This window comes from Acanthamoeba castellanii (genome assembly GCF_000313135.1).
Source record: "Acanthamoeba castellanii str. Neff unplaced genomic scaffold scf7180000084467, whole genome shotgun sequence".
Classification (NCBI taxonomy): Eukaryota; Discosea; order Longamoebia; family Acanthamoebidae; genus Acanthamoeba; species Acanthamoeba castellanii.
In genome coordinates, this window is record NW_004457264.1 from 1 (window position 1) to 23,072 (window position 23,072).

At 59.7% G+C, this 23,072-nt stretch overlaps 7 protein-coding genes across 7 annotated transcripts; 2 read left to right on the forward strand and 5 right to left on the reverse strand.

Annotated features, from left to right (window-relative positions):
* Positions 1–102: 102 nt before the first annotated feature.
* On the reverse strand, positions 103–2,111 carry ACA1_323100 (cyclin-dependent kinase; the record flags this gene model as incomplete). The annotated part of the gene is given in 10 exon segments (XM_004333378.1): positions 103–211; positions 222–279; positions 391–517; positions 602–716; positions 792–878; positions 956–1,062; positions 1,449–1,493; positions 1,602–1,718; positions 1,809–1,895; positions 1,980–2,111. Coding segments are annotated over 10 exon segments (984 nt in total), but the record flags the coding sequence as incomplete, so codon positions are not given.
* A 1,188-nt stretch (positions 2,112–3,299) lies between these two features.
* ACA1_323110 (uncharacterized protein) lies at positions 3,300–5,254 on the forward strand (the record flags this gene model as incomplete). Its single annotated transcript, XM_004333379.1, has 8 exons — positions 3,300–3,633; positions 3,713–3,980; positions 4,065–4,257; positions 4,361–4,448; positions 4,544–4,651; positions 4,737–4,819; positions 4,916–5,019; positions 5,119–5,254. The coding sequence occupies 8 exons, from the start codon at positions 3,300–3,302 to the stop codon at positions 5,252–5,254; spliced, it is 1,314 nt and encodes a 437-aa protein (XP_004333427.1).
* Positions 5,255–5,562: 308 nt separating this feature from the next.
* On the reverse strand, positions 5,563–8,748 carry ACA1_323120 (Helixloop-helix DNA-binding domain containing protein; the record flags this gene model as incomplete). The annotated part of the gene is made up of 9 exons (XM_004333380.1): positions 5,563–5,687; positions 5,765–5,939; positions 6,042–6,455; positions 6,630–6,753; positions 6,864–7,067; positions 7,170–7,603; positions 7,714–7,890; positions 8,006–8,261; positions 8,510–8,748. 9 exons carry the CDS (start codon positions 8,746–8,748, stop codon positions 5,563–5,565), a joined length of 2,148 nt encoding a protein of 715 aa, XP_004333428.1.
* Positions 8,749–10,526: 1,778 nt separating this feature from the next.
* On the reverse strand, positions 10,527–11,891 carry ACA1_323130 (HemolysinIII related subfamily protein; the record flags this gene model as incomplete). The annotated part of the gene is made up of 8 exons (XM_004333381.1): positions 10,527–10,677; positions 10,748–10,823; positions 10,920–10,999; positions 11,081–11,228; positions 11,312–11,364; positions 11,455–11,564; positions 11,638–11,693; positions 11,759–11,891. 8 exons carry the CDS (start codon positions 11,889–11,891, stop codon positions 10,527–10,529), a joined length of 807 nt encoding a protein of 268 aa, XP_004333429.1.
* A 108-nt stretch (positions 11,892–11,999) lies between these two features.
* Positions 12,000–16,178, reverse strand: ACA1_323140 (RFX DNA-binding domain containing protein; the record flags this gene model as incomplete). The annotated part of the gene is made up of 7 exons (XM_004333382.1): positions 12,000–13,688; positions 13,777–13,865; positions 13,947–14,049; positions 14,141–14,239; positions 14,334–14,504; positions 14,594–14,835; positions 15,056–16,178. 7 exons carry the CDS (start codon positions 16,176–16,178, stop codon positions 12,000–12,002), a joined length of 3,516 nt encoding a protein of 1,171 aa, XP_004333430.1.
* Positions 16,179–17,644: 1,466 nt separating this feature from the next.
* ACA1_323150 (cytochrome b5 domain containing protein) lies at positions 17,645–20,804 on the reverse strand (the record flags this gene model as incomplete). Its single annotated transcript, XM_004333383.1, has 12 exons — positions 17,645–17,755; positions 17,825–18,336; positions 18,414–18,655; positions 18,733–18,818; positions 18,906–19,340; positions 19,445–19,580; positions 19,676–19,869; positions 19,970–20,021; positions 20,046–20,105; positions 20,234–20,346; positions 20,467–20,610; positions 20,715–20,804. The coding sequence occupies 12 exons, from the start codon at positions 20,802–20,804 to the stop codon at positions 17,645–17,647; spliced, it is 2,175 nt and encodes a 724-aa protein (XP_004333431.1).
* A 515-nt stretch (positions 20,805–21,319) lies between these two features.
* Positions 21,320–23,026, forward strand: ACA1_323160 (methyltransferase domain containing protein; the record flags this gene model as incomplete). The annotated part of the gene is made up of 8 exons (XM_004333384.1): positions 21,320–21,502; positions 21,609–21,747; positions 21,803–22,042; positions 22,137–22,195; positions 22,275–22,357; positions 22,481–22,581; positions 22,666–22,792; positions 22,891–23,026. The coding sequence occupies 8 exons, from the start codon at positions 21,320–21,322 to the stop codon at positions 23,024–23,026; spliced, it is 1,068 nt and encodes a 355-aa protein (XP_004333432.1).
* Positions 23,027–23,072: the final 46 nt, after the last annotated feature.

Sequence of the window (23,072 nt, forward strand, 5' to 3'; positions counted from 1 at the left end):
GCGTACAAGAGTATAACGCCGGCCGACCAGACGTCGAGGGCCGTTGTTTGATAAGTGGAGCGCATCAGGACCTGTTGGAGAGGAGCGTTAGACAGGTGAACCAAGACGGTGATCGAGCACGCCTCTCTTGGGCGTCGGCAGCTTCGCGTACCTCGGGCGCCCGAAATCCTCGGGTTCCAGCCCTCCCTGCTCGCCGGCCATGCCCGCGCGCCTGCAGGAACGCTCTGGCAATGCTCCCACGCTCGCCAGCGGCCGATGTAACGCCAAGGAAGTTACGAACTGCGCCAAAGAACGGTCGGGACAACGAAACAAGACGCGTGAGAAATCCCCTCATACGGCCAACTGCCGTGGTACAAGGGAAAGAGCGAAGAGCAAAGGAGAAGGCCGTACTGTAATTCTGCAAGGAGACATCGGAGCTGTTTTCGGCTTGGAGCACCTTGGACTCGTCCAGTTCGGCCAGCCCGAAGTCTACGAGCAGGAACTCGTTGCGCTCAATCGAGTACAGAAAATTGCTGGGCTGTGATTGCGGCGAGAGGAAGTACAGCAGGATTAAGTACTCATGGGTCGGAGCGGGTGACGGTGAAGTTGTAAGTGGGCTTACCTTGACGTCGCGATGGATGACCGCGTGCCGGTGCATGTGGTGCAGCGCAGTGAAAAGCGAGTAGAGGTAAAGTCGTAGCTGATCGATGGTGAATCGGTTAATGTACTCTTTGAACCTGGGCTCAACAAACACACATGACACGGGGGGTGAGTCACCAACTCGCACTACTGCCATCGTGCGGCCTGCTTACCGGTCATGCTTGAAATAGGGCAAAACGAGAGTTATCTGGTCGGCCTCCCTCAACCCGCCAAGCAAAGGGAGCACGAAGTTGGTTCCTCTGGGAAAGTGGCGCAAGGTCAGCACGTGCGCTGGCGGCGGCGGCGGCGGCGGCGGTGGTGGGAGAATGGGCAGTACCCCAGCAATTTAAGATGTCGTATCTCATTCCTGACGCGTGATGGAGAGGAAGTAGGGTAGAGTCGCTTGAGCGCTACGGCTTGCGTTGGGTTGGTGAGCGGAGCGGCCTTATATACAGTGCTGAATGTCCCTGTTTGCGGCCAAACAGCGAGGAGGGATAGGCCACATGAGTACTAGTTCGCTCTCCGTACGAAAGAAAAGGAAGCGCGTGGGCGATGGGGGGACTCCTACCTTCTCCGATCTTCTTAATTACATGGTAACGGCCCTTGGTCTCGGCAAAATCAAAGGTCGGTTGGGTGGTTTGACTATGTACTAGGGGCGCCGTTCCTCCTGAGCGGTGGCGACCAGGTCAGTTCATCCGAACAGCGCCAGTGGCCACCGGCCTCACGTTCGTGTACCTTGGATCTGCCCAGCAGGAAGAGAGAAGCGAGGGGACGCGGCACACGCCTCGCTGGAGTAGGAGCGGGGAGTAATGCCGGAAGTGGGGGCGCACGGAGCGCTCGTCGAAAGCGACGCCATCGGAGAAGCGTATGTGGATCTGTTCCCCGGACATGAATGCATCGCCCACCCGTCAGCAACCGAGTGGGCAGGTGATGGAAATGAAAGACGGGGTGTCTGTTGCAAGGGTGAGCGACCTGGGAGACACGCCAGGGGTGTAGGCCGTTCCGCTGGTGGCGAGGCTGCTTGCGCCACCTCTGGCGGATCTTCTCCCTTTCCTCTTGGCGCTGCCGTCTCTGTCTTCCATCGCTAGGGAGTCGACCGTCTGCATAGTGGGGGAATGCATTGACATTTCAGGTCGGTTCGTCAGCACTTGGTCGTCGTGTGCACTCCGCAGACCCAGCGGGCTGTGTACCGTGTGTTTCGCAGGCTGCTCGGTCCAAGGATTCCACTGCGCCATTCCCGAGGGCAGCGACGAGGGTGAGCTGCCCGGCATCATAAACTGGAGTTTGCATGAACGTCAGTACTCCAAGCGCCGCACTTTCACGGAACCGAGGAGTGGGCGAACGTCTACGCGTAGGCGTACCGGAGGACACACACTGGGCGCGATGGGATAGCCCGTCTGCTGAGTAGGGGCGTGGAGGATGGGCATGTGGCCGTACTGTGGCGGGTAGGCAAGGGGCTGGGCATAGGGAAGTGGTTGCGCCAGCTGCTGCATCTCCCTTCCCTCCAGGCCGTCCTCCTCTTCCTCCAACGGGCCTGCGTCCCCTCCTAGAAACGCGCTCCCAGAGCAAGTGAGGCTTCATGATGGAGACAGGGGTCACCTTGCATTACCGGTGCATAACTTACCTTCTCGAAAGTGCGAAGGGAAGGTGCTCCCGCCGTAAAGATGTCGGGCGCTGCCAGATGTTGCCGAATGAAAATGGGGTAGCGAGGAGTGGGCTGCCGAAAGGAGAGGTGGATGCATGAGGGGCGGCTGAATGGGCGTCATCTCGGCGTAGCCACCAGTTCGTGGTGTCAGCGAGACCTGTTCCATCTCTGCACTCAGGCCACTGTTGGATTCCACGTCCATCATGCGTCCTCTTTTGTTGTAGCGTCGCATATCGTCGTCGCCCTCATCGTCTCCCAAGTTCCTCAAGATGCTGAGGCCTTGTTCGCCATCTCCATCAAGAAGGGGCGGGCCGCCCAGCACGTCTACAATGTCGTCCGCGCCTCCATTCATGAGAAGGGGCGAAAACGAGCCCTGCTCTCCTCTCAGCGATCCTCCTGATCCTCCACCTCGCGTCATCGCCATCATCATGCCCATATAAGATTCTGCTTCGCCTGAGGTCGTGGTGGACAGGGGGTCGGGCGATGGGCGCTGCTGGCCCACATTGGAGGCAAAGCCTCGTTTGTTCATCAATCCGTCAATTGTGAACTCGCACCACCTCCTGCTCTGTGAGCAATCGGCGATCCTGCCTGGTAGCTGATTACTCTTGATCTTACTTTTGTTTTTTATTTTTATTTTTTGGCGCTGCTTTTTCACAAAAATGTGAAGCATGCTGTGCTTCCATTAGGTCGAGATTCTATGAAATCCTGCGGGTAACCGGACCTCCCATTCGGCTTGTATTTCGCAGCACTTCGTGGCGCGACCAAGTGGAAAGGGCACCGAGGAGCAGGAGGGAGGTCTGTGAACGCGCACGTCAGCCCAGAAGAGTCCCATGCTTCGTGTTCACGCGGCCAGAAATGGTTGGTATTTCAGGTATGGCTTGCGCTTTATCGACGTCCGACGATTGGTGGCTCATGAGGCCTTCTGTTTTTGGTCTCGTTGGCTTTTCTTTGGCGAAGGAGCGTCCTTCTTCAGCGCCAGCCCGAAGAAGATATACCAAGGCCTCTCCGCCGCACACCCGCATCTTTCCGCATCGAGATGAAGTTTTCCACACTTCTCCTATGCCTGTTGGCTCTCTCAGCCTTCAGCGTCGTGTTGGCCGGTCGCCTAGGCGAAGGTGAGGGTGATCTTGACGCCTGCCTCCAGGGCCTTTCCGAGGACTCCCAGACCGAGGCCACCCTCGAGATCGAGCTTGATGCTCTCAAGGCCGAGTACGACAGCATCCGCCACGAAGTCGACGTGTGGCAGTGGTACAGAGACGACAACCGAACGGACGCCATGGTCTGTCTCAAAAACCTCACCCTTTGCAACGACGCCAACGAGTTCAAGACTGTCAGCGTCAACGGCGACAAGAGGGAAGTCCACTACCGCGGTACGCCCAACTCGCGGTTCTTGGGTGGTCGGCGGTGGTTGTGGTTCCCTCACATCTTTCTTCTTCTCATTGTTGCTAGATGTTGAGCAGTTGAAGTTCAAACACCCGATCGAGAAGCACGAGGACGCGCTCAAGGCCCGCATCGCGGCGCTGGATAGGCACTTCGCGAAGGGCGGCGTAAAGCTCTCGCCCAAGAGGCACACTCGCGAGGTCCTCCAGTGCACCCTCGAACAGTGCATCGATTTCCGCGCCTCCAGCATCGCCTACATCAACAGCCTCGAGATGGCCATTGAGAAGTACCATCAAAAGATTTCCGATGTTAAGAACGGCGTCATCACCTGGTCTAGGTTTGTTTTCATCTCCCCCCCCCCAAATTCACATCCTCAAACCTGCGCATAAATTTATCTTAATTTTATGATCATCGACCCCAGGTTCTCGCGGCAGTACCAGGATCTTCTCAATGTGTGCCTCGCCACGCTCGACAAGTGCACCAGCGGCGCGCGTCTTCTGAAGATTTCCTACACCAACGGTTCGCCTCGAACGTTTTCGGCCAACGTGAATGCCGCGTGGGCCGGCCTCGGCGACAGCACTTTCTCCTTCGCCGCCTATGACGCCGAGCTGAGTGTACGTGTCGCTCTCTGCATCTTCTCTTAGCTCCACCTGCCTGGTGCACCCGTTGCCTGCGTCAACGCCAAATAACCATCGCCCTGGGCTGGGTCCTGTCCAGGCTCTGAGCACCGGAGACGACGTCGCCGTCGATGACGCGTTCAGCGGCACCAACCTCGACGGTCTCACGCTGACCGCATTCCCCGCCGGTAAGTTGAACATGCACTTGCGCGTTCACACGACCGCACTATCAGCGCGTGTTGCTTCGGGGCTGACCTGACCTGCTTCTTCTTGCCGTCGCCAGCTCCTCTTGCCGACGGCGAGAGCATCTTGCTCGGTAATCTTGAGGCCGACGCGACCTACCACACCCATTTCAGCTACATCGCCACTCAGGTCAACAGCGCGTACCAGCGTACGACTGCCTGCGGCCACTGCGCCACCCCATCCACCTCCCCCCCCTTTCCTGACTGAACTCTTGCTCTTGCTCTCCTCTGCAGTGCCTCTGCCCGGAACCAGCCTGGTACTCTTCGATGAGGAAGGCAACTTCATCCACGATGCCTCCAGGGAGCCCAACAAGAGGGTACGCAACGTTGCCCCCCCCCAGTAGCAAGGAGACGAAGCGGTGGTTGTAAGCTCACAACAATGTTTCCCAATGGCGCCCGGACACCGCGCGCAGAGGAGCACCAGGGGCAAGAGGTACAACTGGCCCGACCTTGACTGCGGCGCCGAGGGCCACCCCATCCCCTTCGGCGAGCCTCACATCAGGACTTTCCTCGCCACGTACGCCGTACACCGCTTATCCTGCTCTCTCTCTCTCTCTCTCTCGAGACATCTCTTGCTCGGCCACTGAGATTAACGGCCCCGTGCTGCTTCTTCTAGGGACCTCTTCTCCGAGGGCGCTATCGACTCCAACAACGGCGGCTACGGTGCCTTCACGGTGGAGGAGATCCGCTTCGTGGCACCCTACCCTTCGTCCATCCCCGCGTCCGCCTTCCTGCCGGAGGGGGCAGTGTAAGAAGGACCACCCGGAGTGCTGCTTCTGTCGTGAAAGGCCTCCCTGTCTCTTTCTCTTTCTCGCTCTCTTTCTTTCTGTGCTTCTGCGCCAGAACAATACGACACTGCGTTCCTTCTCGCTGCTTGCTCCACCGTGAGACGATGAAGCAATGTTGATTGATTGGGGGGGGGGTATGAGCGAGGAAGAGGAACGATGAAGTAGACTCTGGTAGAGAAGTGAAATTCGCAGGATTGAGGAGGAACTCGCAAGAGAAAAGAAGGAGGGAAGTGTAAAAACGACTTGTAAGTAGAGAAGGAAGAGGATGGTGATTATGCTGTGGGAAGGCAGGTGTGGCTGTCCTGTTGTTGTGGTGGTTGGAGTTCGGCGTCGTCCTGGCGCGCTGTGATCGGCATGCAGTGGTGCGTCACCACCCTTCTCACCGGGATCCAAAGGCCTGGCGCAGCGAAGAGGAGGTTAGCCAGAGTCACGGCGATCGTAGGGAGAAGGTGGTGATTGCGCGGGCAGGGGTACCTATCCAGAGGCGATAGAGGATCTGTCCGATGAGGCGGGTGGTGAGCGTCGTGTAGAGGACCACGCGATCGCAGATGGCCTTGTCCAGCGACACCGCATAGCCCCACGCCAGGAACGCCTTCAAAAAATGGTGCAGCTGCTTGCCGGCCTCCGCTGTACCCATCTGGTACATACCCTGCAAGTGCACAACGTGTGCGTAAGACACATGCGTGGTGCGTGTGCGGTTGTATGTGTGCGGTGCGCGCGGTGGTGTGTGCGATGATGTGCATGCGCGTACCTCGATGCCGTTCATCTCCTTGAGGATGGCCATGAAGATCTTCCGATTCCAGGCGGGCAGGAAGGGCTCCAGGAGGAAGAGGAAGAGGAGAACGCAGCACACGACGGCGAGGCGGAGGCACAGGCACAGGAGCCACCCGAGCACGATCACACCCGTCGAGGGGAGGAGCGACATGGAGAGGAAGAGGAGGTTGAGGTGGTTGAAGAGACCGCCGAGTGGCCCGAAGGCAGCACCGGTGGCGGTGCCGGCGGGCTGTTGGTGCTGTGGCTGGGCGTGCTGGTGGAGAGCGTGGTCGGCACCGAGGGCGCCGTCAGCCCCGAGTAGTCGTCCGGGTGCGGCAGTCGATGCGGCGGAGAGGTCCAGGTAAGGGAACCCATAGGGGTTATAGAGGAGGAGGAAGAAGGAACATAGGACCTGTCGTCGCACGCACACGCACACGCACAAGAACGCACACACGGCACGACACCACACACGCACACGAAAGGTGAGTACGAGGGACGGGAGCGCACGCGGAGAGTGTGTGTGGAGGGAAGTGAGAGAGGAGAGAGAGTGGTACATAGAAGAAGAGAAAACAGTGGGAGGCGATACGAAGAGCAAGCGCGTCGCGTCCTGGCCGGGTCCCTGCCGTCGCGTGTACAAGTTGTTCGTCGCCGACGGCCCCCGGCCCTCATCAAAAGGGCTCTCCCTGCTTCTCAGTCGCTGATTCTCAGACCTGCCGCGAGAGACCGAGGGTCAGACACCAAACACGCGTGGCACAGTGTGCGGTGGTGTCGTGTGTGTGCGTGTGTGTCGCGCGCGCGTGCGGTGGTGCGTGTGCGGCACCTGAGTTGCGTGAGTTCGGATTCAAGGGTTTGGATGTAGTCGCAGGCCGACTGGAGAAGGATGGCCTTGGTCGGTCGCGTGGGCGCTGTTCGGAGCGAGGGCACGCAGGACTGGAGGCGGTAGAAGAAGTTGGTGAGCTCCTTCCGCCTCTCGCGCTCGAGCGCCACCTTCTTCTTCTTTGCCGCCGCAACGTCGCCCGCACTGCTACATTTAGCGTCGACAAGAAGACTATCATCAGCTCGAGCAAACAAAGAACGAAAGGGAGTGGTTGGGGGGGGGAGGTGGCAAGTTTGTCTGTCGCTTTACCTTCGCTTTCGCGATCGAATGCCTGCCTGCCCGGCGACGCCTTCGTCTTCGCTCCTCTTGCGGCGCTTCTCGCCGCGGCCCTCCTTGTCCTCCTCGTCTTGGTCGTCGTCGTCATCGTCGTCATCGTCGTCGTTCCACTCGCCTCCCTCCGATCCCTCCTTCTCGCTCGCGGCCCGCTGCTCCTCCTTGACCGCCTCCCTTGACGCCCCCGATCCGAGCTTGGCGTCGCTGCTCCGCCTGAGCTCCGACACCGAGGCCAGGTCGGCCGAGAAGGTCGGCAGCGACGACGACGAGAAGGAGGGGAGCTGTTGCGTCGAGCCCACGACCGAGGAGGCGGACGGGTACGACGAGAACGAAGACGACACGCCGGCGGCGGGCGGGTAGGCCGGGTAGGTGGTCACCGCCGTCACCGAGCCGTCGTGGGTCGCCAAGTCCTGATGCGACACAACCCCCCCAATTGCAGGCGTCAGTCAAGTGCGTGGGCGTGTGCGCGTGCGCGCGCAGTGGTGCGTAATGGGGGGGGGGGCTGAGTGTGTGCACGGACCCATGCCGAGTTGGAGGTCGATGGGTACTGCTGTGGGCTGGAGGAATGGCCCAGGTGCAGCGCGGGAGCAGAGGTGTGGTGTCGCCGCGGGAAAGCTTGCATGGGCACGTGCTGGGTCGCCGCCGCCCTGCCCAGCTGGTGTCGCAACAGGTGGTGCATCCCCGACGCGCTGCTCGTCTGTACATCCGAAACCGCACGAACACGACACGACACACGCAGAGAGAGAGAGAGAGAGTCAGCATGTGCGCGTTGCAATGCAGGCTGGCGTGGTGCACGGGAGAAGGGACTGGACCTCGGCGAGCTGCATGAATCGGTCGTCGCCGGGCATGGAGTGCGGCTGCGCCCCGCCGTAGTAGTGATGGAGAAGCGGGCTCGAGCGGTCGTTCTCCTGCTTGATGGGGAACGAGGCCGGGCCGCTTCCCCCCACGGCGGCGAACAGCTGCGGCTGTCCACCGGTGCTCTGGCTCTGGTGGCGACTGTTCGAGTGGTGGTGGTGGGCGGAGTTCCAGTCCGCGTTGTCGCTGCCCCAGCCGGCGCCGTGGCTCTCCCTACGCCAAGACCGCGGGCCATCAACACCAACAACGACGGTTAGCCACAGTAACGAAAGTTGCAAGCATTATTGTGAGTTTCGGACATAAATAAATATTACCACATAGGAGATGTAATGCAATGTGTGCCGGAGTATAAAGACTCGATTGTTCCAATAACAGGACGAGAAAAGTTTAAGTTGTGGTCATATTCAAGTAATTGGTGAGTGGAGTGCTGAAAAGGCGGGGGAGAAAGAAGGTTGGGGTACCTTGTTGTGGAGGGGTTGACGATGGTCACGAGGGGCAGCGAAGGGGACGATGAAGAGGGGTCGGTGGCGGTCGCGGTGGTGTTGGTGGCGGTGCCGGTCTGCGTCACGGTGGGCGACGAGCCGACGGCATCCTGCGACGACGAGCTCTCCAGGAAGGCAAAGTCGCGCTCCACTTCTTCAATCGATCTGTAGGTGTCCTGCTCGTGTTGGTGTTGGTGAAGGTGGTGGTAGTGGTGCATCGTCAGCATGACGGCGTCGGGCGGCCAAGGTGTCGTTGGAGTTGTTCTTTGTTGTTGGCGAGAACAGACGAACAGACGAACAAACAACACCGTGCAGTTTCGGCCACTCGCAAGGCGGGAACGGAGCTAATGAGACGCGGGTGGCGCAGATTTGGAGCCAGGGGATATTTCGTAAATTCATGACGGGACGATCGGACCAATGGCAGCGCAGTAAAAATAAAAAAAGTGCAATAAATTCGGCCACAGCACCACATCTACATAAACGCAAACAAGACACTGATGGTAATTATCAAAGAAAAGTTACGAGAACCCAAGAACCGCCCAACACCAGTAGGCCCAGGTGTAGAGGGTGTACCGTTTGCATGGCCTGACCACCAGACTCAGTGGCCCGCGGCTCTGCTTGGCCGGAGCCCCAAGCCCGCCGGGACAGCTGTTGCTGTTGCTGTTGATCCGCCGCCGATCCAGTGGCGAAGTAAGAGGTCCGCGTCGGCGCGGCGCCGTGGTAGTGGTGGCCGAAGGTTGTCGCCGGAGCTTGTCGGTGGTGCTGGTGCTGGTGCTGGTGCTGGTGATGCTGGTGTTGGTGTTGGTGGTGCGCATGTTGTTGATGTTGGTGGTAGTGGAAGTGCGGGTGAGTGGGGGTCGGTAGCTGATGTACGCGCGAGGTAATGGAAGTGTGCGCCAACGGCGTCACAGAAGAGGGCGAGGAAGAAGATGGGGCCGGGGAGGGGGAGGAAGTGGTAGAAACGGAAGCTGCAGCCGTCGAAGGCTCGACCGCGGCAATTGCGGAAGACGCTTGGCCCTCGCCTTCCGCCTCCGGAAGGAAGTCACCAGTTTTTGATGCCATCAAGATGGAGTGGCGCGGCGAAGAAAAAGAAAGATGCCGGGTGGTGATGTGATGTGTTGAGTTCGCTATCGAACCCTCGTGAGCGCGTCGGTGACCGTTGGGAGCCCCTCCGGAGAAGGGTGGTGACGGGAGGGGACGAGGTCCGGGGTGGTCGTGAAAACCGCGGGTTGGCCGGCAAGGAAGGGAAAGGCGAGTGCGTTCCCTCTCTACTCGTTCTTCGCTGACGTTAGCTTCTCCTTTCTCTCAAAGTCCGGCTTCTTGCCACTTCACTCGCTCGCTGACACTCTCAAGCTCGGTCTGTCGCACACCAAAAAGATAATACAGAAAAATGAGTGTGTTGCTAGCGCCCGCGGGTGGGTCCTGTTCAAACGAGCGGGTGCACCCTGGCAAAGGCCTACGTTCCCCTGTCTTTTCTCCCCACTTGCCGAGGCCGCACTGGACGTTTCAGACTCGGTTCAAGTAAGCCTTCTCGAACAAGGAGGGGTTGAGAGCTCACAATCACAGGTGGATATTTGAATCAAGGGTTATTTCTGGACAGGAGGTGCAATGCTGCGATTTCGTGTGAAACGCCCAAGCACATGACTCGACCTTTCATCCGATTTGCAGGAACGTGAAGCGCTCTTTCGTCATATGATCTCCGATTCAAGCTTACAGTGAACCAATTGGATGCCCTTGCGCATCTGATTGGATAGGATTATTTCTATTTCTCCGATTTTGCAAGCACTCCGAACAGCCAGTGCACAATGTAGCAGGAGCAGCTTCACATTCTCTAACCCTAAGCTCACAATTGCCCGAGGAAGGGAGCTACCCGGACCGAGGAGTCGTTCATAGAAGATCGGCTGTGCGGGTATCCCCGAGCCACCAAGCTAGCTTGCAACACGCGCGGGATTGTTGCGTTCTTTAGTGGTGTGACCGCAATGGTGCGGGACAGGGGTCATCGCGAAGGGCATGGTGTGGCCTGATAGTCGGCAAGGTCCGCCAGGTTGCCGCAGTAGCCCGCGCAGGCGCTCAGGAGGGCGCACACATGCCACAACCCGTGTGAGTGAAAGTGATCGAACATGCCGGGCCAGAACCGCTCTGGGAATCTGCACACAAGCGGGTGAGCGCACATCTTGTGTGCTGGTGATGTGTGATGCCGTAGTGTTGTTTGTGTACCGCTGAGCGTTGATGAAGCCGCCGAGAAAGATGAACACCCCCGAAAAGAAGTGGTACACAAACGCCGACGTCACACCTGGTGTGACCAGAGACGCCAACGGGTTCGAGTCAGTGACACTACCGACATCACACTACAAACGGTGAGGCATTGCAAGGGTGGTGGCCACAATACCAATGGCCATGATGCGCGGCACAAATATGGAGACGCCCAACACGGCCCGTACAAAGCAAAACCCGCCCAGCGACAGTGCTCTGGGTCCACACACAACGGAGTCGGCTCAGCTAAGTGAGGCGGCGTCACGCATTCGGCTTTGGGGGGGGGGGCGTGCGTACCGCTGTCGTGCCGTGGTGGCGGTGATGGCGAATCGGATCATGGCGAGGGAGAAGAGGAAGAAGGCGATCCACAGGAAGGTGGGCAGCGCCGACGTCCAGCAGCGGTAGCCCCACGCGATGAACGAGTGCGACATGAGTGCCATCCCACCTGGCCACAGCACCATGTTCACATCAGCCCCGCGAAGAAGCCCCGAGAAAAGCGGATCGAGTGCGCAAGAAGACCGCGCGTACCGACAGCCGAGACGAGATCGTAGAGCAAAAGGTTGGTGTACTGTCTCGCCGTCCTGAACAGAGCGAAGGTGAGGTGGTCGTGCCACTATCGTGACAACAAGCCAAACCCAAGCAAGCAGCGCTGGGGGTGCGTGGCGCCGAACCGGCAGGCGGGCATGTAGGTGTGATAGGCGGCAGAGCCCACGAATATGACCCCGAGGGAGAAGAGGAGGTACATTCGGTACCAATCCACCTCGGCCCGCGTAAGCTCACTCTATGCCCCGTTCGTGGCGTGTCAGGCGAGTCAAGATGCCGCTGGTATTGTGTGCAAGCAGGGGCAAACGCACCGCGACGCTCCAGGCGACCACCAGCGCGGGCAGCAGGTGCGTCCATATGTTAACGCCTGCACACAAATTAATCTCAATCATCTCCCTGATTGTTGAAGTTGAAATTGAATTGGGAACGCACTCTCGTTGTGGAATTGGAAGATGCTGCGTGTGCACTCGGCTATTGAGGAGGGGCAGCGTCGGTACCCTTCCCACACATAGGGATTGAACTGCAAATGCTCCGGCAGATCCTTCAGCCCACAAAGCAGACACATCCACACTAAAAATAAATAAATAAAATAGCTGTTGTTGCGGAGGTCGCTGGTTTTTATGGTTGATCGCCTTGTTGTACTGCAGGGGTCTATGCACGTGGCACAGGCCTTTTAGTTCCTTGGCTTGGTGGTTCTTCGCTGGCGCTTGCTGCGGGTGGGCTCCTCGGCGCTCTCGCTCGACGGGGACTCGTCTTCGGACTCTTGTCGCGCCGAGGCCCTGTGCCTCCGACCGGTCCTCGGCGAGGGCGTTCGCCCGCCGCCACCGGAGGAGGCCTCGTCCCTCTCGTCGCGGTCTCTCCGCCTCCGAGCCGAGTCCAGGGCCATCGCGTGCTCCTGCACCTCGACCTCCTTGACGTGCTGCTCCTCGTCGCGCAGCTCTCGCTTCACGAACGCCATCGGGTTGTTGGCCGCCAGCTGCGCCAGCAGGGCCGGGTCGATGGGCAGCTGCGCCATGGCGGCGGCCGCGGCTTCGGCGCTCGGATGGGGCTGGTCGGGCGCCGGGTAGGGGTACGGGTAGGGATAGGGCGGATAGCCGGGATAGGCCGGGTAGCCCGGAGGCAGGCCGCCAGCGCTGGGCGGCGGCGGGTACGCCGGCAAACCGTAGGAGAGCAGGTGCGGGAACGAGGTCAGGATCGCCGACAGCGCGGCGGCGTGCGGGAGGAACATGGCCGGGTTGTAGCCGGCAGCGGCGGCGGCGGCCGCCTGGGAAGACTGGGCGGCCGACGCGGCGGAGGATTGAGACTGGGCAGACGGGGCCGTAGAAGAGCCCGCCGCCGGGTTGGGGATGGGTGGAAGGGTGAAGTAGTGCGGGAGAGCGGAGGCGGCGGGTGGCTGCGAGGAGCCCGACGAAGCGAGCGTCGACGGGTAGCCGCCCGGATAGGCCGAGGGGCCGGCGCCGAGCTCGGCCGTGGCGGTCGGCTGACCGGGGAGGAATGCCGAGGTCGGGGTGGGCGAGCTCGGGCGGATGGGCGCCGACGCGAACGATGACGCTGCGGGCAGGGCAGCCGTCGATCGCTTCAGGCCGCTGCCGGATGACGAGGAAGAGGAGCCCGACGGCATGGTCGAAGAGGCCGACGACGAACGCGGACCGGAAGACGACGATGCGGACGAGGCGGCAGAGTAGTACGAGGCCGAGGGGTAGTACGAGAAGGAGGACGTGGGGGAGGAGGATCGGAACGAGCCCATGTGGAATGTGGGCTTCGAGGCGGAGGAAGACGACGACGCACTGTCGCCGTTGCTGCTGCTGCTGGTATTGGTATGCGAGGCGGAGGAGGGCGGCGAGGGGTTGCGTGCGTTGAGCGACGCTGAGCGCGAGCGCGACCCGACGCGCGTTGATGAAGGCGTGACCGCCGGCGGCGAGGCCGGGTGCGGGGCGGTCTGGCCCGTCGGCGACGATGGCGCCAACGATGACGACGACGCGGCGACGGCCTGCGCCGAGGAGGTGGAGTGGGCCAGGAGGCTTGAGGTGGGTCCGATGTTGGAGTAGTAGGTGATGTTGTTGTTGCGGGAACCGAGCCGCCTGGTGTTGACGAAGGGGAAGACCTCGCGGAAGATCTTGCCCAGCACGCTGCTCGTGGTGGGCTCGATGCCCACACGGTTGCAGTAGGCCAGGTAGTCCTTGTAGACCATCTTCTTCGCCACGGACTGGCCCTGCACCTCGGCGTACGAGGACTTGAGCCACTCCTTGATCCAGGGCACGGCGTTGCCCTTGGCCAGCGAAATGAACTTCTTGCCCTTACTGGTCTTCTCCACGGGCTCCTTCTCGGGCTGGTAGCTCTCGTACACTGGCCCGCTGATGATCTGGCGATGTGGCGGACGAGAGAGGTTAGCTCTTTTTTTAACTCCGAATGCACAGGTAACTGGGCGCAGGCGTGAGTGGCGGCTATACCTCCGAGAGCGCGGTGAGCGTTTCGAGAAGGGTGGTCAGACATCCGTGGAGCTTCTCCTCGACCTCCTTCTGGAACTGCAACTGGACCACTGCGAGAACAAGCGCGGAAGGAAGAAGGTGAGGAAAAGCGGACCACGATATAGAAAAGCGTGAATGTATTGCGAACGTACGTTCGGCGCTGAGCTCGGTCGCCTGCTCAATGACCCTGTCGACCGCCAGCGAGGAGAACTCCTTCACCCAGTAGCAGAAGCGGATCAAGTCCACGCAATAGCCCTGATTTCAGATATCATACCCACAGCCAACCACCGGTGGTGAGCACCAGCGCCGCAAATCGGATTCAATCCAACCAGGCGAAGAGAGGTACCGTGAGGGTCAAGGCGTGCAGGAGGATCAGGATCAGCGTGTGCTGCGTGTCGGGGTGAGCGAACTGCTCGAACACCGGGAAGAGCTTGGTGTGCAGCGCCTGTCGGGATTACGCCCAAGACAAGGAGGAGGTGAGCGCTTGCAAGCGTGACGGCTCGTCGTCGTCCGAGAGATGGGAGGAGTGGGCAGCGTACGCTGAAGCGTTCGACGAACTTGGGGTCGATGCGCTTTTGGGCCTGGATGAGGAACTGCAGAATCTCGGACGATCGCGTCCGCACGTTCTGCTCGTCGTACCACTTGCGCAGGCCCTCCTGCGTAGGCGGCGGCGGCGGCTGCTGCTGGATCGGCTGCACGCCTTGTTGCCTCTGTCGTGTGGATCCCCCCGCCGCACTCGCGGTCAGTCCCATTAATTCGGTGCACCACGAACTGAAGAAGCGTCAACCCGTGGCAGTACCAGGTCCCTCGGGATGAGCGCCTGCTGCCCCCTCACGGCGGCGGCAGGGGCGGCGGAAGTCTCCTTCCCTGTCGCCGCGCTCTCGGTGGCCGAGCTGCTGGCCTTGTCGGGCTCGATGCCGACCTCGTCCTCTCGGCGGCTCTTGCGCTTGCTCCTGCGGAGACTGGGCGAAGATGGCGAGGGAGTGGCATCGGTCATGGGCAACACCGTCGTCTGGTCCTTGGTCTCCGGCACGTCCTTGCCTGTCGCAGGGGCGACACAACAACAACAACATGTGTGGAGGCTGTCAAGAAGGACCAAGCACACAAAGAGACGATTCATGGCAGCCCACGTAATTTTGCAATTTGGTGGTGCGTATCAACCAAACTCCGCGAACCAACGAGAACAAGTGGAAGTAGTGAAGTGCCACGAATATTCTTATTCTTATAATTCTTATTTATCTCACACGGTTAGATAAAGTACCTTTTTGGAGGCTCTTCAGCGTGGCGGCCTTCACCGTCGACGCGAAGTCGGCCCACATGTCGCCGCCGCTCGTCGCAGGGGTCGCAGACTGCCCGGCGCCGTTGGTCTCCGCCGGGTGTGGAGGGATTGGGAAGGGCCCCAGCGGGAGGGGCACGCTGTGCAGGGGAGGCAGCACGCCGGGCAGCAGCGAGGGCATCGAGCCCGAAGTGGCCGCAGACGATGCAGCGACGTCTTCCGCTGGCCCACCGCTGGTCTCTGCGCCCAGTTCGGTGGGAGGCGGCTGCCGCGGCGATGGCGCACGGCCCGCATCGGCGGTGGTGGGCCTGGTCTTGACGGCCAGCGGGAGCAGGGCGTCGGCCTGCCGGGGTCCGGTGATGGCGGTGGTCCGGGCCGGGGGTGACTGGAACCGCAGTGGCGGCTGGTCCTTGCAGGCGGAGGCCTCCAAGGCGACGTGCGTGAGGGCCGACGGAGAGGAGGCTTTGCCAAAGTGCGCGGACGAGATCTTGAGCTCGAAGCGGGCCTCCCCGTTGGCCGGGTCGTGCGAGAGCAGCTGCAGCTTCGCGGCGTTGATCGGGAGTGGCTCCGGCGCTGGCCTCTTGTCCTTGAATTGGTTACCACTATCGCCTTCGCTTTCGCTCTCACTTTCGTCGGGGCTGCTCCTGAGCTGCCAGACGAAGTGGACATTGGGCTTGCCGCTCGGTTGTTCGTCCTTTTTACCCTCTTCCTCCGCTTCATCGTCTTCCTCGATGACCTGGAGCTCTTCTTCCTCCTCGTCGCCCGACGACGAAGCCGCCGAATCGACCTTCTTCTTCTTCGTGTTGCTGTGGTTGTTGTTCCTCGCCGGCTTCTTGGGCGGGGCTCCGTTGCCCGTTGCTGACGTCAGCTTCTGCTGTTCGGCGTCGGGGTCCACTTCGCTCGCGTGCCGCACGCGCAGCTCGCCGTCCCCGACCAGCTCCTCGCTCCTGGCCACCAGTGTGTAGTACCGGTCGCACTCGACGGGACCCGTAACGGGCACCTCCGGCGGCGCGGGCTTCTCAACGCGGCCGCCGAGCGACCTTCGGCGCGCCTTGCGGATCGGTGGCGTGGCCGCCGGGCTGGTCTGTTCCACGAGGCGCAGCTCCATCATCTACTGTGGCTCGGGGGGGCGGTGCTGGTACGTGTTTGCACGGTGTGCTCGTGGGTGCTTCACGAACAGCCGACTTCTCGCCTGCTTTTGTCAACTCCGAATGTGGGGCGGTTACGCGGCAAGCGTTGTTCTGCCACCGCACGTGGAAGAGCATCGCAAGTTAGCGCACGGTTGGGGCTGCAGTGCTCGACGTAATTATTGGTTGTGCAAAGCGAGGGGCAGCACTCGAAGTGGGGTCCTCGGCGATCACAAAGGAGAAGGAACACCCACCAGCCATTAATTTTTGGCTTCACACTCTCGGCGTGGGTCGTGGGGGCGATGGCTCCACCGATGCAAAACGTCGAGCGTGGCACATCCCCATCTTTCATCCTTTAAGTTACCCTGTAACTATTCTTTCATTGTTTTTTGATGTTGTTGGACGGCGCATGCCGTAAATAAAGTTGGAGGCGGTGAGGCGTGGACACCAACCCACGCACTTGATTTTACAAAGCAAAGGTTAGATGGGCTGGGTAACCCTCAAGTTGAAGTGTAACCTCAAGATTTAAAGTTTATCCAGAGCGCGGAGTAGATTTAGAAGCATCTTTTCTCAATCCATCTATTCCGCACTATGATGATGTAGATTTGGAGATAAACTTTGATGTTCCGCACGATGAACGAAGAACTAACTAAAAAGAGCGAAGATAAAAAAGAACGAAAGCGAAGAGCGAACGTACCAGGTTGTGACGGCGTTGTTGGGCTGAGGGCGAACTCACGCAAACAAGACGCGCTTTGGTGGCTGCTGCAGGCTGCGGAGGAGAAAGGAGAAAAGGTGGTTGTGCTTGCCCACGCAGACGTTGCCGCTTAGCGGCCGAGCGAATCCCCTCGGTCCAACCACCGTCTGGGCCGGTTGGTCTGTGCTTATCCCCGCGTGTGCTTTGATTAGCCCAGACCACGCCAGCAAAAATCACAACCATCCTCTCCCCGAAGCGCGCTTCATGCCGCTACTTCCCAGTTACTCATCAGTTAGAGTCGACACTGTCATCCCTCGGTTCATTAGCAAAGGCCGCACCTTTCGAACCGTCAGCCTGCAACGCGCTCTTCGGCTCAGCTTTCTGTGGAATGCGGCACCCGCGTGGCCAGCAACCTGCCCCAAATGCCCCCGACCTGAAGCGGGGTGATGCCAGGACACCAGGACTTTCGCTCCTGGTGACAAACACGTGGGAATCGAGGCTGAAAGGCCGGTTTACGCGAAGCAGGCGCAATGTACCGTTGTTCAGCTGCAACGGTAAAGGGCCTAAGAAGGGGGACACCACGGTCGATAAATTGTTGTGTCGCGCCACACATGAGAGGGGGACACCACGGTCGATAAATTGTTGTGTCGCGCAACCACGTTGGTGGCCGCGCCTTTGGGGAGAATGCATTGATGTTGGCGTGCGCTACGAGCAAGAACAAAGAGAGGACAAAAGAGAGTTCTGTTTGGTCCCTTACTCGCTCTTCTCCTTCTCCACCAGCCTGCCGATGCGCAGGGTGTCGATGATGTTGCGCGCAGCGTTCGAGTGGTTGTACACCAGGCCGTTGAACGCAGCCGACGCGTCCTAAAGACCAAGCAACAGTCAAGTTAGTGATGTTGTTTGGTGCACAAAGGGGGAGGGGTACGATCGTACCTTGCCCAGGTAAGGCTTGACGATGGCGGAGCCGGCGGGGTGCTCGTCGATGAAGCCCCGCACGTCGTGCACGAAGCCGTCCACGACGATGAGCTGCTCGCCCTTGGAGAACTCCTCCTGGACCTTCTCCATGGTGTACTCGGGGAGGGTGTCGGGCTGCGGACCCCAGTGCAGTAGCTCGCGGCGGCGGATGACCTCCTTCTCGAGCATCTGGAGCTTGCCCTTCTCGATGGTCTCCTTGTCGAAGCGCATGAGGTGGTAGGTGCCGCCCACGTACGAGAGAGCCCAGATGAGCCACTTGGTGGGGTCGAACGAGTGGTACTCGGCGCCGTTGCGGTAGTCGTAGGGGAACTCGTGGTGGAAGTTGTGGTAGCCCTCGCCGAAGGTGATGAGACCCACCAGCCACGAGTCCCTCGGGGTGCGCTGGTCAGAGTAGGTGAACGAACCAAAGTAGTGGGCAACGCTGTTCACGCAGAACGTGGCGTGGTGCACCAACACGCGCGACAGCACGCCTAACGACAATGGGAGAGGGGGGGGGCAGCGTCAGCGTCACTATATCACGAGCACAGCTCAGGGGGGGGCAAGGTACCGGCGATGAGGAAGCCGCCCATCCAGTCACCCCAGAACATGCCGGCAATCGCGGTGGGCAGGATCAGACCCTGGAACAGGGCCAGGGGCGCGTAGTACTCGTCCTGGAAGCGCATGACGGGGTCGCGCTGCAGGTCGCGGATGTCCGACTTCGGAGGCTCCCTCTGCCAGAGCAGCCAGCCCAGGTGGGCGTACCAGAAGCCCTTCTTGATCGTGTAGGGATCCTTGTCCGTGTCGGTGTACCTGTCACACGCACACAGCGCGTGAGCACGGGAGAACCCACCTCCATTTTTTCGGAAGAAAGCCTGTGGGGTTGTTACCTGTGGTGGGCCCTGTGGTCGTTGCACCACTCCAGGCACGACATCTGGAAGCAGCCGGTGGCGAAGAACAGGAGGGTGTACTTGAACTGGGCGCGGGAATGGAGGTAAGCTGAGCACGAGCCGAGCCAAGAAATTGCTCGATTAAGGTGGTGGGTTGGGGGGGGGGAACGTACGATGGGGTGGGCCGAGTAGGCGCGGTGAGAGAACAGGCGATGGTAGCCGGCGGTGATGCCGATGCCTCCGGTGAGGTAGTGGAAGAAGAACAGCACCCACGTCTGCCAGTAGTACTGGCAGTAGATGAGGCCCACGGCACCGAGGACCGGGGTGACGGCCAGGAAGATGGCGGTGATCCAGTTGACCTCCTTGAGCATGTCGGCGATGACGTCGCGGGCCTGGGTGGCGTCCTTGATCAGGCCCTTGCTGACGAGCTCACCGGTGCGCGACTTGAGCAGCGCGAAGAAGTCGACCTCCTCCAGGCGGACGGAGATGGACTCCGCGGTCGACTCCTTGAGGAACTTGAACGCCTCCTTGAGGTTGTAGATGGGGATCATGGGGTTGGCCTGCTTGACCCTCCTCTCCTTCTTCAGGTTGTCCTTGCTCTCGGTCGTCTGTCAGAGATCGAGAGCGCACGCGAAGGGAAGAGAATGCTGTTTGTGAGCTCACAGCGGGCGTGGGGCAAGAGGGTGGGCTCGAGTGCCTGGCTGGAACGTACCTCCTCCTCTTCGGCCGGGAGATCGACGTTGAGCGAGGTGGTGAACTGGTGCAGCGAGGACACGGCATAGTTGAGCTCGCACGAGAGGAACTCGACCCACTTGGGGTACTTGTAGTGGGCAAGAGTCACGAGGTCGCTGCCAAGGGAAAAGAGAGCGGGGGGGGGAGCGAATGAGTCATGGTAGCGGCGAAGCGAGTGGTGGGTCAAGTGGGTCTCGAGGGGTTGATGTACCTCTTCTCGATGTTGGAGAGGAGCTTGAGGAGGGACGAGGTCTTCAGGAACGAGGAGGCCCAGAAGTGGTACACCACGATGGGCATGATGTAGTACTTGAACAGGCCCCACACGCCGGTGAAATAGATGACCAGCGGGAAGAAGATACCGGCCACCAGGTAGAGGACCACCAGGTTGCCCAGCACACGCTTGCTCTGTAAGGTCCGGGGCGTGAGCTGGCTGTGGACCCAACCGTGAAGGGGAGGGGCGCTGAAAGGCCGGGGGTGGGGTGATGGGCGAGTAACGAGTTCGCACCTTGAGGGAGAAGAGGGCCTCGATGTGCGCGGTGATGCCCTGCCAGAACGAGCTGCACCACCAGAAGTGGGAGCACGACAGGTAGTTCTGCACCTTGGCGCACACGGTCTCCTTCTGCTGCGTGAGCTCCTCGCGCCTGCGCGACGACACCACCACGGCAACAGTTAGGCCACCTCGAGGCACAACTATTGATCGCCAGGCTACCACTGCGCCCACGGAACAACGGGACCACGGACATGACGACACCGGGGGGGGGGAGTGTACCAGGCCTCGAAGGGGAGCATGAGGGGAATCAGGCAGATCTGGCCAACAATGTGGTTGATGACGGTGTTGTTGAAGAACGTGTCGGTACCGCAGGCATAACCCACCGCCAGCAACTGCAGCGAAGATTACCAGTGAGTGAAATGACGATGATGCACAATTGTCAAACAATGCTCAAAGAATGGCACTCTTGCTAAGATAACGAATTGTAATCGCAGTGAGAGGAAGGAGCGTACACTGGCGAAGCAGGTGCCTGTGATGATCCAGCCGAGTGGCAGGAGATACCACGGCATGACGGTAAGGAACGCATAGGCGGTGGTGAGCAGGACGATGGCCTTGGTGAGCCTGAGGAAGGCCTTGCCACTGCTGCGCTCGAACAGCTGCGCATCAAACACAAATACAGTGAGCAATGACTCACATTGCTGCTCTCGTCCAATCTTTATAAAGTCATGAGACCTAAAATGAAGAGAAGTGGGTTCGTTACCTTCTTGGGGAACTTCAGCATCTGCTGCACCTTGGGGGTGATATCAGAGATCGACGGCATGGTCGGGCACATGAGCTTCAATTCCTCCATCTTGAGACCTAAAAATTCAACGCGTCAATCCGGGCCAATTATGTTAATGCTCCTGTCATCTCATGTAGCATGATTTAGTAATATAATTGATTGCGTGCTAGGCTGAGGAATCTCGTACTGGCTGTGATGTTGTCTGGCCCTTCTTCTGTGCGGAATTGAACAGATCCCAGCAGCTGTGTGGAGTGCACAGGCCTGGGCTCGCCGAACGGTACCTTGAAGAGAAGACAAAGAGCGCAGAAGGCGACGGCGAACTTGTCTCCCCTCCGGAGTGCCGCGGTAACCAATCGCCGCCATTCCCAGCCAAGAGCCCGACCGCCCAACGAAATTGGTGGAGTTTAGATTACTCAGCGAAACCACGCGGAGCAGTCCAGTGTCTGACCAACAGGAGAAAAAAACGGAAATGCCCGAAACCTATGGGCGAAAAGACCGGGCAGCTCCTCTTTCTTTAGGCAACGCATTTCTTTTACGTTTCTTTTTGGAATTAAATAAAATAAAAAACAAGCAATTGATAAGAGATGGAGGGTGTGGAGGACAGCAAGAAGCGGAAGGAGCCCTCGGTGGCAGAAGTCGCGGAGGTTGTGCCGGAGGAGGACATCACGAGTGGCGTTGAAGAGGCCGGCACCTCCGCCGACGCTGTTGCGGCCAAGAGGCCTCGCCTTGAAGATGAAGGATCCAACCCTCCATCTGCCCAGCTCAAGGTGCGCACACAAGTGGCTGCTCTCCTTCCTTTCGTTGGCCAATCTCCATTTTTTTTTTTTTTTGCCGGAGCGATTTAATCTTACATTTGCACTCTTTTGGTACCAGTTTGCGGGCGAGGACTCGAACGGAGCGGAGTACGCCAGCGAGGAGGCCCTGTGGCGCTCCCTAAAGCGCGCCAAGACGCCCGAGGGCGGGCAGGGCGACGACACCACAGCGGAGGGCAAGCCCTGGTACCAGGGCTCCGGTACCGCCTACCACCGCCGCTATTTTTTTTTTGTTTGCCAACGTGGTCGCTGCAGAGGAGTACTGGGCCAAGGTGGAGCCCACTCTGGACGGCGTGTTGGGCGGGTTCGGCTTCTTGTCCACCATCGACATCAAGACCTCGCGCGCCTTCCTATCCAGCTTCATCCCCGCCATTGGCTCTACTTCCAGATCTTCGACTTCAACCTCTTCTTCGACCTCTTCTTCGACTTCCTCCTCCTCTACAGACACAACTTCTCCACCTAGCCTCGCTCCGATCGAGACGACTCGAGCTCTCGGTACCGCTCCATTCCTCGTTCCCCCACGCAAACACCTCTCACACCTCGTCCACTGTATTCTGTGCGTTGTGTGTGTGTGTGTGTGTGTGTGCAGATTGCGGTGCGGGAATCGGAAGGATCACGCGCCACCTCCTCCTTGACCTCTTCGATCGGGTAATGCCGCCTCTCGTTTTGTCCTCTAATCCCGGGCCACCCGAGGGGACACTGATGCCGGGTGTCGTGTGAACCGCAGGTCGATCTGGTGGAGCCCGACGCCCGATTCCTGGACAAGGCCAAGCAGCAGCTGGGTCCTCTCCAGCCCCTGAACGGCCACCGGTGCGCCCCTCTAATTATTGTTTATTATTGTTTATTATTATTATTATCGTTTATATTTTTATTTACTGTTTTACTGTTTAACTCTTCTGGGCGGCCCTCGACTCATCGTGTGGTCGGCTCCAGGGTGGAGGGGTTCTTCTACGAGGGCTTGCAGTCCTTTGCTCCCGCAAAGCAGCACTACGACCTCATATGGATCCAATGGGTCATCGGCTACCTCACCGACGGTACGCAGCCCTTTTTACGTCGCCACCATTCGGGTCTGCTCTCTCGCACGCGCGACTCACACCGAGCCGGTGGCGGCCTTTCAGAGGACTTTGTGGCGTTTCTCGGGCGATGCAGGGAGGCGTTGCGAGAAAACGGCATCATCGTCATCAAGGACAACCTCAACTCCAAGGAGGGCTTCTACGTGGACAAGGAGGACAACTCCATCACCAGGTCCGCTATTCTTTACCCTCTTCTTCTCTCCTTCTCGACTCACTTCATCTTCTTTACTTCTCGGGCTCACTTCATCGCCACCACACTTATGATGACAGGTCCGACGGGTACTTGCGTCGGCTGTTCGAGGAGGCGGGGTTGATGCTGGTGCGAGACGCCGTGCAGGAGGAGTTCCCTCCGGGCATGCTCCCTGTCCGCATGTACGCCCTGCGTCCCGCCAGCACGTCCTCCTGACGACCCAAATGACCACCACCACTGCGAGTCACCACCGACCACCAGC